The 12,828-nt window shown below is 38.4% G+C and overlaps 1 protein-coding gene across 5 annotated transcripts in view; it reads right to left on the bottom strand.

Moving 5' to 3' along the window:
* The window catches only part of mtcl1 (microtubule crosslinking factor 1), a 73,761-nt gene that overhangs the window by 54,048 nt on the left and 6,885 nt on the right, over positions 1–12,828 (bottom strand). For all 5 annotated transcript variants that reach the window (XM_016677442.1, XM_016677443.1, XM_007564181.2 and 2 more), the window contains exons 2-3: positions 11,519–11,743; positions 10,923–11,081 (exon numbers count right to left, since the gene is read on the bottom strand). In XM_016677442.1, coding sequence (XP_016532928.1) covers positions 10,923–11,081; positions 11,519–11,743 — 384 coding nt within the window. The remainder of the gene's footprint in view (positions 1–10,922; positions 11,082–11,518; positions 11,744–12,828) is intronic.

Raw genomic sequence — 12,828 nt, 5'->3', positions numbered from 1 at the left:
AAATTGTAAAAATAATTTTTCTGATAATACTGTCAGTTTTGTTTTATTAATTGAACATCATTAACTGGAATTTATCAAAGCAAAAACAAATCCAATTTCTCATCACGATAAATGATAAACGATACAACACTGGAAACACTTTTTCCATCAAACAAGAGAATACCAATGCAAACTGCTTCAGTTTGCAGCACAAAGCCTCAATTTAACATGGTTTTTAACTCCCTGCTATAAGCTCCAAGTTACTGTCTTACTGAGCATATTATTGATTTATCTTCAGTAAGGAAATTCTCCCTCTGCCTCTCTTGTCGTGACGTGCTGCAGCGCTGAACAACCACACCGTAAAGCGACGGCAAGTTAATTAAACGCAAACACTCCTGAGCAGACAGTAACGAACCGTTGCAGACGTCCCACTTGGCTCACTGTCCGAAGCTGGGAAAAGGCAATAAAGGTAGCAAATCTTTTCATGGTAATTAATGATGGCCGCCCATCACCGGTTGCCGTGGTAACAGACGGTTTAAAACACCCAAATCTGAAGAAGAAAAGAAAACCTGACCTGCAAACAGCAGGAATGAGGTTCCTTTAACTCAAACAGTTGATTTATTTAGTTGAACCGTTGCTGGGTTTATGTTTTCAGCTTTTTAAATGAACTTCACCTCGTTCTGTTTGAACTGTTTTGAGTTGCTGCTAGTCTGACAACAAGTCCTGATGAGTCCAGAAGTGGCAACTATGCCTCGAGGTCTGGGGGTCTGACAAGGACAGTGCGAGGCCGGAGGAGGAAACTGGTAGAAAAAGGTCATCAGGACACGATGGAGGGAACAAACATCAGCAAGCAAACAAGTACGTGACCAACGCCAGGTCCAAACAGCTGCTGTACTGACTGGCATTTTAACTCAATTCAAAATACTTTATTTATCCCAAAGGGAAATTAAATGTTGTCATAACTCAAATCATCAAAGTATTTTAATACGTTTTTACTTCTACGCTTTCCTTTCAATGTTAATTACTGTAATTTTACTTGTAAATTAGAACGTTGAGTAAACTTTGAAAATACAAAAACAGTATCAAAAGGGGCGGTGTTCTGTTTTCTAACCACATAGTGCCATTTTACAGGACAGTCAAGTAACTTTGTTACCTTCAGTTGCTAGAAAAATGCTGTTAATTATACCAAACATGACTTAAAAAACTTCCTTGAAATTGGGTCTCTGTCTCTTTAAGAAAATCCTGCTCTTTCTGAAACTCCGCCTTCAGAAAGTCATCCCAACTGTTAGCCCTTTAATGACGTTTTTACTAGCATTACACAGAGAAGTAGCTCGTAAAATGAGCTCAGCAGTTCCACCAGATGTTTGCTAATTGATGCTGGCTAGTCTGAAGGAGCTGCTCTGCGAGGCAGAAGCTCGGAAACGGCATCTCTAAGGAGGAGCTGTATCTCGAGGGCGGAGCTAGGTCCACCCAGCCATTTGACAAGGTGACTGGTTGCCATGGAGACTAAAGGATTTCTCAAACATAAGAAAGAATTAAAGCAACACTCCACGTTTGTTTTTGATGAGGGAATAACATTATAACACAATGTAAAGCTCAAAAAAAGTAAATTTTACATGACACTGCCCCTTTAAAGAGTTATTGTTGATGGTGAGGGTCTCCAGTAGCAGTCAGTCTTGGAATGAATCTGAAAAGGCCTCTGACTGAACACTGTTGATGTGATAATCTCATGACATGCTAGTACTTTTTTAATCAATGTTAAGGATTTAATGAGATAAAACGAGTTCCTATATCTCACTGAAAAGTTGCTTGTAAGTTAGTTTTGTCTTATTTCAAGTGTACTAAGATATTTTTACTAGAAAAATACTTAGTAATATTTTCTGTTTTTGCAGAGCTGGTATATTTATTTGGATATTTTACAGCACTTCATTTTAAAATGAATAAATTAATAACTACGATGAGAAAACACAGCACATAATTGCTTAAAGATGCAGGTAGGCAGATTATTTCTTTCCGCTTCAGAGCCGGGCAGGTGGATCTGAAAGGTTAGCTCCCAGGTGAGACTGTGAGTAAACGAGCTGCAGGACAGCGAGCTTTCCTCAGCTTGTCTCTCATCCCACCAGAGACCAAAGGGACGAATGGAGGCCGACGCCGTGTGAAAGGCATCGACTCGCCGTCTCAGTCTGGAGGTCACATCAAACTCTGAAAAACTGGGCTCTGAAACCGGCCGAGGCTCCGAGAAACGCTATGAAAATAAAAAAAGAAAAAATACGACGTGTTTGTGGAGCAACACCAGCAGCTATAAATGTTGCTGCAACTCAGACGGGTCAGGAGGTGGGAAGAGCTGCCGTGTCTTCTGCCCGACTTGCCGGGCCGCCGGGCATTCTGGGACAGAGCCGGTGAACGGCGGCCGTAAAGGAGAGGCAGATGTGACTTATAGGAAGACATTTTTCCCATAAGTGAAAAAAACCTGCCAATGAAACTAGCACTTTTTCACCAATATTAAGGAATTATTCACTTAAAACAAGAATCTGTATCTTGCTGAAAAGTTACTTGTAAGTTAATTTTGCCTTTTTTAAGTGTAACAAGATATTTTCACTAGAAACCAGACCAATAATACTTGGTAAGATTTTGTGTTTTTGCAGTGTTTGAGAGACTGGACTAAGCACAGAGAGCTTTGAAGCCCCTTAAGACGATGCTGGTTTGCTAGGTCTCCAAGCTGCTGCTTCTGATGTTTTCCTCCTGAATGGACAAATGACTGATTTGGTGTTTTTGCTGTGAGTCTTTGAGTTTCAAAAAATCTTGAATTTTGAGGCAGAATTTTAAAAAGAAAATTAATGTTTTTCCTGTAAAATATATATAAAAAATAAAATAAAATACGCCCCCCCCCCCAACCAACATTTCCAAGATGGTTTCTGAGGTGAAATTAAATCAGAAATGTATTATCATCTGTTGTTTTTGGTGGTAATTACCAGCAGCTAAGTGAAGTGAGACTCAGATAAATGAAACTTCATTAATCTGAGATCACAAACTTGTATCTGGGTCTTTCCATCCGAGTTGTCCCGATGTTTTCTGGTTCAGACAACGGGGCATTATTCTCATCTCTGACAGGAGCTCTGAAAAACGGGAGGCCACGACTCTCCATGTGTCTGCTAATGAGGTTAGCGGTTCACAATAGGAGGGAGGAGTTCCCTCTTCTGCACACTTGAATGAATAAAACGGCCCAAAGGGAGCAGAAAGTAAAATTTTAAATGTTTTATCAACCAAGATTGTGGAGTTGCAGTGAAGTTTAACTACATCTAAACCCTGATGGACTCATAACTGCAACAGCTGCTGGGTACAGTCACCGTTTCTGAAGATGTCAAGAATTATATTGAAGATTTTTTGGATTGTACTTATATTTTTTAAATAAAAACAAAATGTCGGATTGTACTTATATTTTTTAAATAAAAAGAAAATGTCACCAGTGGTGGCCACACCTCCACCACTGGTGTGGCCACAACTTAGGATTGTTAAGATAACAAATTTCACTGGATGATAAATTGTCCCAGTAGTTATTGCAATAAACAATAATATAGCTGTTTTGAGACCATTTTCAAGTATTATGATGGTAATAATGGCATAATGAAAGAACACAGATCAATAAAGTTTAAATTCAAACCAACATTTAATGCTAAATTTTAAATATCACAAATGAATAAACAAAACAACAAAAACAACAAATAAAATGAATTATAAGGGCTAGTCGAGACCAAAACACTGAAAACTTTGATCATCCAGTTTTTGGTAGAAAGAGAGAAAAGAGAAAAACAATAAATCTTATTAACTGCATTTTAATTTATCTTGCTATTAATTGATTTATTGCTTTATGTGACAGGCTTACTTCCGCTAACTCACTGTCATGCTAATAGCATTGCTAGCTTTCCATTTAGCATTTTTGCCAAGTCTGAACATGTTTCGCTTAGCACTTGGCTTCTACTAAGGAAGTTAATATTTCCATATAAACTTTAAAATGCTAATTTGTAAAATTTCAGTTGTCATGTTTCTGTTTGACTTTGCAATTCAACCTCGATGTGTTTAGATATTTAAAATCTACTTCAACGTTTTGTTATGAACTCATACCAACATCCAGAGGAGGGCAGAGGAGCCAGAAATTTATACTCAAACAAGAGTTTTACTGAATTAAAAGTCAGAAGTAGCAATCCAAGAAATTAATCAAGTAAGAGTTAAAAAGTATTTGGTAAAAGATCTACTCAAGTACTGAGTAATATGGAAAAACTACCTCATGAAAAGTTTGGTATTTTAATGACCAAAAGGACAATAATTCATGTAAGTAATGAAAAAATAACAAAATCAGGCAAAAGGAAAATTTTCCAAATCAGTTTCTTTCAATAAAATAAACTTGTGAAACTTTAACAGAAACTGCAGGTGTGTGTCTGAGTCTGACACACCTGAATGTTTTATTCAAACACGTTTGGTTTTCATTCAGTGGGTAAAAAATCCAGAAATTTACTAAAGTAAAAGCAGAAAGTACAGCGCAGGAAAACTAAAATTTTTCAGAAAAGATACTCAAGTAAATGTAACAAAGTAAATGTAACTAGTTACTACCCATCTCTGCCAGCATTAATTTTAGATGTGAACCCGACATTTTTTCTCTTTCGTCGACTCTTAGCGAGAACCACTAACTTTTCCGACCATATTTCCGTCGATCCAACGTTCCCCTCCGTTTTATCGGAGGGTCTATTTTCCCGACAGCCGGTTTCTTTCCTTCTGCTTGAAGCGGAGGTGAGGAACGCTCTGAATCAGTCAGAGTTACCGCCTGCCAAGCTGCTGTCAACATCCCTAAATATAACAGCTAACTCCATTCTCCACGCCGAGGAGAAGCTCCCACAACACCGGCTTCTGGGCGAAACATTCTGATGTTTTGAGGTTAAAGCTGCCAGACGACGAGGCGTCTGTCGCTGCCACTGATACGGCAGAGGTTTGCAAACTGAAAGAGGTTTCAGTATTTCTAATTTTTCCTGCAAATCAAACATTTGCACTCCAGCGAATCTACTGGGATTCTCTTACAGCTTCAAAGAAATGAAACTGGATTATTTAGCGTAAAATACTCAAACAAAAGACGCCTTGTAGGAGGGAAATATATCTGAATATCCATCTGTCACGGATCTGGTTTCTGTTCTACATGGAAAATAAACCCAGCAAATTCTGTTGATTTGTATTTTGCTTCTTATGATTTAATGGGTAAATATGTCTTACAGCTAGAAAACAAAGCCACTAAAAGTGGCTTTCTATTGTTTTCTTAAAACAGAGAAGTATTATGTAAAAATCTACTTTTTTTTGAAGGCTATGTGGAGCAATTTCAACTTTTTTGTATGCTAGCTTACAAAAAGTTAGCTTAGCTAGCTGTAGCAGCATTGTTTCCTCCAAATGAAGGAGAAAACATTTGTTACTGACAAACTGCTGCATCCTAGATGCACAAAAAAGTGCTGAAGCAGCTCCTTCCTCTATTTTTTTAATTATTCAGCTCAGTTGCACAGAAATGAGGAATAATTTTTGATAATTGTAGATTTTATGCTATAATCTTGCCTTTGCTGTATAGTATCTTACTCTTAAGTTTGTTTTTTATACATTTTAATACTTTTATCTTTGTGTGAACCTACATGTCCTGCCCTTCACCTTTAACCTGTGCTGATCTGCAGATTGTTGCATCACTATTTCAGCCTCGGGTTTGTAGTTTGTTTTCCACTTATGACTGAGTTTGATGGTCGAAACATAAAATCATCACTATTCATTAACTGAGTTCTCAACTTTTTCAAAAAGTAAATAAATTATGCATACCGTTAAAAATACATGTATTTGATCTAAATTCTGCTGCTCTTAGCCAAAAAGCCAAATCAAATTTATATTTCCATCATTGATCTGATGTAGATGATGCTTGAATTAACAGAAAAAACAAGCAGAACCTTAAGATCTCTGAAGATCACAACAAATAATCTTTTGATGCTGTTCTGAAAAGCCTTGATTTGTCTGAAGACGTTTTAAGAGGCACTCTGACGGTCGTACGACGGCGCTCTCATTTACCGAGTGGCAGCTTTGATGCTTCAGTAAATTATATCACTTGCAAAACATTTTCAGAAAATCCCGTCTGCGCGGATGACAAATTCAACCTTTCATCGGTTTTAAGCTTCAAAGGAAAGCGACAAACTCCCCAAGGTTTCACTCAATTGATGGTTGCCCCATTTTCTCTACGCAACCCAAAGTTTACCTGCAGAAGAATACGAGAGACGATTTGAAAGGATTTGAATTCTGCAGCATATTGTGCAGGAAAACGTCTCCAAATTCTTTTCTTTGTTCCACAGATGGTAAATTTGGGGTGTTTTCAGCGATCTGCACAGCAGCTAGATGGTGATGTGTTTCATATGGATGTATGTCACTGCAGCAGATTTCTCCTCTCCTCGTGAACGCTCCCCTTCCTGCTGGTGGAGTCAGACAGGATATTAAGTAGGTCAATGAAATTCCTTTATACTACTACAGCAGGGAAGCAGAAGAACGGGAAATACAACACAGAGAGATGAAGACAAGTCACTGTTGCTCAGACACTGTGACTTATTAAAACGTGAAAGCGCTTCTGTTTGTTTTAGGAGCAAAACGCACCTAGAAAAGACTCAATGATGGAGGATTTCCTGTTGGATTAAAATTTTCTAGGTGTGATAAAACAAAAGCTCATAATTCATGCTGCCGTTGTTCCTCAGTCAGTGAGCAATAAACCGAATGAGATTATTGAAACTGGCAACTCTGAGAGCCAACAAGTGAAGAAAAAAAGCCTAACAAGAAGGTCTGTCACGAAAACAATTCATAACAAATGATAAATTGTCCCAGATAAATGATAATATTGTTGTTTTTATACCAATTTACAGTAATTACAAAATAGTCTAAAGTAAGGCTTGATTTCAGAATCAATGTGTTTTCTGACACTAAAAACATTAAAAAACATTAATTAAAATATCAATTCTGTTAATTAAGCCATTATAAAACACAGTTTGTGTGAGAAAAGAAAACAGGAGAATGGACTAAATATATATTTAAACTTTATTTTAGTTAAAATGTTAAATGAACAAGAGCTAGTTTAAGTTTATGGTAAACTGTGAACATGAATCAGTTCATTTTAACCAGTTCTTGTTCAGGATAAACCGCAACAACACGGCTAGTGAAATGTTATAAAGTAAGACTTTTAATTTGTGAAAGGAGGTTGTACAAAATGTTGTAACAACAAAAAACTGATATTTTTCAATTTTCCCTCCACTGAAAAAAGTGGATAGTTAGACTTTTTATTATCACCTGATAATATTTTACATTTTTTTCTATTAATTGTAAAATATAGATGGGAGCAATAGCAAATAATTTTAAAATAAATGATCCCTTTAGCAAGCAAGAAGTGACCATTTTTCAATGTAATCATTTCCAAGCTTAAGCTGCAAAAATGATTGAACTAAAATCTATTTAACTGAACAAATGAGCCACATCTGACTGCCTGAAAGGTCACAATTCACCACATGTAAGAGAGATCCCTCATAAAGAGCAGCGCCTAAATGCATTGATGGTTTAATAAAGAGCAAGCAGAGCGTGGCGTAAATTACGTCCCCACTTTACGGAGTGTTGCAGCGACAGGAGGAGGAGGAAATGTGCCAGGAGGAATACCTGGAAGTCAGTGAGCAGGAACAGAACCGCACAGAGGCCAAGCATCCGTCTTTCATGAAGGATGAATTTATCACAGCAGAGTGGGAACGCACAATAAATCACCTGACGCTCTGCGTGCAGCAGACATTTCATTTGTCTCATTTCATTACGCACATCAGAGGGCCGCTCTTCATTAAAAACAAAAAACAACTCTCAGATCGCTTCCTGGCTGGTTTTACGAAAAGCAGCAGCAGATCCTGTCAACCAGACTGGCTTTAAATCAGTTTCTCAAATTTTTTCAGACCATTTATACCAGTTAGCAAACACTCACAGACCAAATAACTAGAAGTCGCAATAACACAACATCTTAACATACAGAACCTGAAATTACAATACGTCTCTTAATTCATTGTCTTTGTTCCTCCTACACTGAAGGTGGCGCTGTCTGTAAATGTGACTGGCTTTAATAATAGAAAAATATTAATTATATTTTTCATAGAAGGAAAATAAAAAAAAAGACTTGAAATTAGTTAATTATTATCATAATAATTAATCATTTTTAAATGATTCAAAACCAGACTTGAGTTGCTTTGGCAAAGTTAACATTTTCTTTCATCCAGTAGGTAGTCCAACATAAATCATTTTATTTTACGTGTTAAGATGCAGTTAGTTAGCGTGGGGCGCTGTGCTGCTCCAGTGTGTAAATTCCAATATTACCTCTATGGCAGCATGAAAACAATGCTGCAGTAACTGCAGTATTTACATTTAAGCAGCTTTTTATGCTAATGTTTATTTTTAAGCATTTTCCTGAAGGCAGATTTTCACAAGCTGGTATTGTTTAAGTCATTATTCACCCGCTTTATACGTGCAAAATGCATCAGGCACAGCGTTCACACTCACATCAAATGAAACTATGTAACACCTCACAAATTTTCCTCTTGGGTTTTAACGCTGATTTCTCTGCTGTTTTCCACTAATAACCTTACAGACCTGACGTAGGACTCAATGGAGAATTTCTTGCCTTACTGTTGGCTGATGAGGCAAAAATGACTCAAAACTATCTCAGGTAATGAATGCATTGAGTTCTGCTACCTCTGCCATTACAATACTGTTTGTCGGAGGTCTGCTCTACATCCGAATGGGGTTGGAGCCGGCGTCATGTCAATTGTGTTTATTTAATATTAGCAGAGTATTGTCAAAGTTTTGCGCACATTACAAATGTGTGTAAAACTTGTGCACATTTGAAGATTTAAAGATGAACGGCAAAAGCAAATGAAGTGGATTAGCAGTGCTTGCTAACAGCTAATGTTTTCATCCAGGAAACGTTGCTGAGAAATCAGGCTGCTAGCATGACAACAGTCATGAAACTGTCATGCAGTCTTCGGTCAGAGGATTCTTCAGATTCGTTGTGAGAGTGACTGCTACAGGAGACCCAACAACATTTTTGGAATTTAGCAAACAGAAGTAAAACATAAGAAGAAGAATGTTTTATTATTTAGCATGTTTTGAACAATAAGGTAGTTCAAGGTGCTTTAAAATACGCCGTTTTAAAACAACAGGATTTTTTGTTGTTGTTGTTCCTCAGCTATGATTTACAAGGTGTGGTTAAAGCAGTAAATCAGGAGCATCTTCTCCTTCCAGTCAGGCGACATTCTTATCAGTAAAGCTCGACTTCCTTCTCTTATGTCTGAGAATGTGAGTCAAGCAACTGAGTTATACCTCCGGTTTTTACATCTGATCCCCAATTAGCTTGTTTTGCACGTCTCAAACAGTAGCATTGAAATAATTACTCTCTGTTCATTAAAACTTCAACAGGCTCCCTCTAAAAGTGAAAAAAACATATCTGAAGAAATGTGGAGCTGTTATTTAAAGACATGGTGGGGGTGTTTCATCAAAAAATAATAATAATTTTAAAAAAAACACCCAGAAATGGAAGCATGTTTTTCTGGGACGAACCACGGGGGAAGAGAAAAAAAAACTGCAATCATTTGAAGCAGCAGCCCTTCGACTCATCTCCCCTTTCTCTCAAAGAGACGCTCTGCATGTCATCTGCTGCTTGTTGGACGATAAATTGTCCCAAAAGTTATTGCGATAAATGATAATATTCTTGTTTTCAAGCAATGCAATAATGAAAGAAAACATTCTGCATTGTTTTACCGACAACAAGGCCCAACAAAGTGCTCAAATCTGCCCTCAGTAACAGCGACTGAAACCTTTCATGGGGACAATAAATAAATACTTTCAAGTAGCCAAAGTGTAGAAATGTTGCGACTCCAGTGTGTTTGTTTTTTTGTTGTTAGAAATGTAGATCTGAAGCCAAACTCCACAGCAGTCAGATAAAGACAGAGCTTGGGAATCACCAAACTGCTCGGTGTGTCTGGGATTGGCCTACTTCCTCTGGGCTGGCAGACGGTGGCTAACCTGCTGCTGTCACAATCAATAAATTAAGCAGTCCGACCTGAGCGGCTCTGAGAATAATCTCAGCTCATCTGATTACTGGTGAGACTTTACTTCACAATCGCCAAAGTAAAAACTTCCTCCTTCTTTCTTTGGGCAACACAGCAGCAAAACATCGCTGCAAAAATCAGGAAAACATGCAACTGTGATACTACTGGTGAATGTTGAGATGCCAACTAGGAACATTCCACATTTTTGAAGAGGCAGTAAAATTGACTTTTGAGCTTCACATCATGTTATAATGTTATTTACTCATCAAAAATATACCTGGAGTGTAACTTTAGTTATTTATGCAGGTTTGACAAATCCTGTAATATCCATGGCAAACGGCCGAGCCGCTGTCCGACGAACACAGCTGTGATCTGAATGATGAGTTTTCTCTCTGTGGTCCAACAGGTTTCAAGAAATTTAGCCTCTGGCGTTCCTCTGCCAATGGCCGTTAAAGGATGCTAACGGACGCTCACAGATGCTAACGGACGCTCACACGTGCTAACGGATGCTCACATATATATGCTAACGGACGCTCACACGTGCTAACGGACGCTAACATATGCTAACGGATGCTCACATATGCTAACGGACGCTCACACGTGCTAACGGACGCTAACATATGCTAACGGATGCTCACATATGCTAACGGACGCTCACAGATGCTAACGGATGCTCACGGATGCTAACGGACGCTCACGGATGCTAACGGACGCTAACATATGCTAACGGATGCTCACATATGCTAACGGACGCTCACGGATGCTAACGGACGCTCACAGATGCTAACACATGCTAACGACGCGCTGCTGCCTCACCTCTTTGATCCTCTCCAGCTCGTTGTGCAGCGCCTGCTTGGAGATCTCCACCTCGATGATCTTCTGCCTGAGCGTCTCGTTCTCGTCCTCCGCTCGGCTGCGCTTGTCCTCTGTGCTCTCCAGCTCGTTGTGCAGACGCACCGACACGTCTTTAGCAACCTGAAGACCGTTTGGTTTCACAAGATTAATATTTTTGACGACTCCTCCGTTATTCTTTTTCAGACTTCAGTACTTTAACGTCTTTTACTTGAACACAAAGTAGAGCAGAGGAAGAGAAATGATAAAAAAATATCTTCCAACTGACTAACCTCAAGCCTTTTTTGTTGTTTTGACCATTTCTCATTTTCTGCTAATAAATACTAAATTTTTGCTTGGAATTTCAGACATGCTGTCAGTAGTTCATAGAATCAAAGAACAATGTTCATTTTAGTCAAACATAAACCTGTAAAGAGTAAAATCAGAGAAACTGATGATTGAAAGTGGTGTTTTAATTTTTTGCTGAGCTGTCTGCAGTAAAAACCGTAAAAGTATTTCTTCCTTGCTGTTGAAGGTTTTACAAAAATAAATTTCAGACAAATCGAACCAACAAGCAGCACCTTGAGGTCCTGCTCCAGACTGCGCAGCAGCTCTCCGTCCACATGGCCCGTCTGAGCGACACGCAGACTCTTCTGCTCCGCTTTCCTCAGTCGGTACTGCAGGATGCGGCAGTTCTTGTTGGCCCGGTCCAGTTCCCGCCGCAGCTCCTGCACCTGGTAAACCTCCTCCTCCAGGTAGCTGTCCCGAACCTCCTCCATCTCCGCTCGCAGCTCCTCCACTTCATCCTGGAAGATGCAGAGATGGAGGAAACAACCAAATGTTTAGGTTCTTAATTTGTCATCAAATTAAAAGGTGACCTGTTACCTTGTACAGGTTCTAGCGCAAAGGGCAATAAAAAAACATGATTACATTTTTACACAAAATCATTCTTAGAAAATGAGATTTTAGTTCAGTTCTGAATATTTTGAGCTGCTTTAAATCTAAGTAAGCTGCTGCTGGCCACGGGCCAACTCAACGAGTACACTTGCACGTGAAAATGGCTGAAAAAAGATGCACAATTATCCAACTGTACATCTTTGAAAAGCATTAGGAAAGCCTCCTGCACAACCAACAAGAATGCAGCAAGTGGTTTCTGGATGGTAAGTCAACAACAAAACACTTCTCTTTTCCAGCAGCCGTTGTACTGCACATACAGCTGTAAAAACAGTTGGCCAAATGTGCTGGGGCTGAATAAATTTACAGAAATTAACTCATTTTAATGTGAGTTTTTTTCCACTAAAACAAAATATTCATACGTTTTAAGGCTTCTTTCTGAAAAGCATTAGTAGAGCCTTCTGCACAACCAACAAGAATGTAGCAAGTGGTTTCTGGGCAGCAAGTCAATAGCAAAATACTTCTCTTTTCCAGCAGCCATTGTACAGTGCATACAAAACCAGCTGACCAAACATGCTGGAGCTGAATAAATTTACCCAAATCAACAAATGTTAATGTGAGTTTCAGCTGTTGTAACAAAAATATTAATAAAAGTTTAAACTTTATTTATTTAATATAATAAAGGTTTCTTTCATTCGGAAGGCAAAACTAATTTTAATGAGGCTTTTCTGCAATTAAAAGTTACAAAACTGAGCCTCTTTTAAGGACAACTGTGCAGAAAGTTCAGATCTGAGAGACACAAGATGAGATTAAAAAGGAAACTGGTTAAATAAATGTTTATTTTTTTCTGCTATAAAACAGAAAGTCAAATCAGGGGCAAAATTGATCAGTAAATGTCAATGTGATGAAAGCTGTGTCATAAAAACGGATTTAAAAGGTCAGATAAAGGTTCCCCAATCATAAGGATGAGTTTAAGTTATTTTCTGGCATAAATCTA

This window comes from Poecilia formosa, unplaced genomic scaffold, assembly GCF_000485575.1.
Source record: "Poecilia formosa unplaced genomic scaffold, Poecilia_formosa-5.1.2 Scaffold156, whole genome shotgun sequence".
In the NCBI taxonomy this organism is placed as follows: domain Eukaryota; kingdom Metazoa; phylum Chordata; class Actinopteri; order Cyprinodontiformes; family Poeciliidae; genus Poecilia; species Poecilia formosa.
This window is presented reverse-complemented; position numbering and strand designations above follow the sequence as displayed.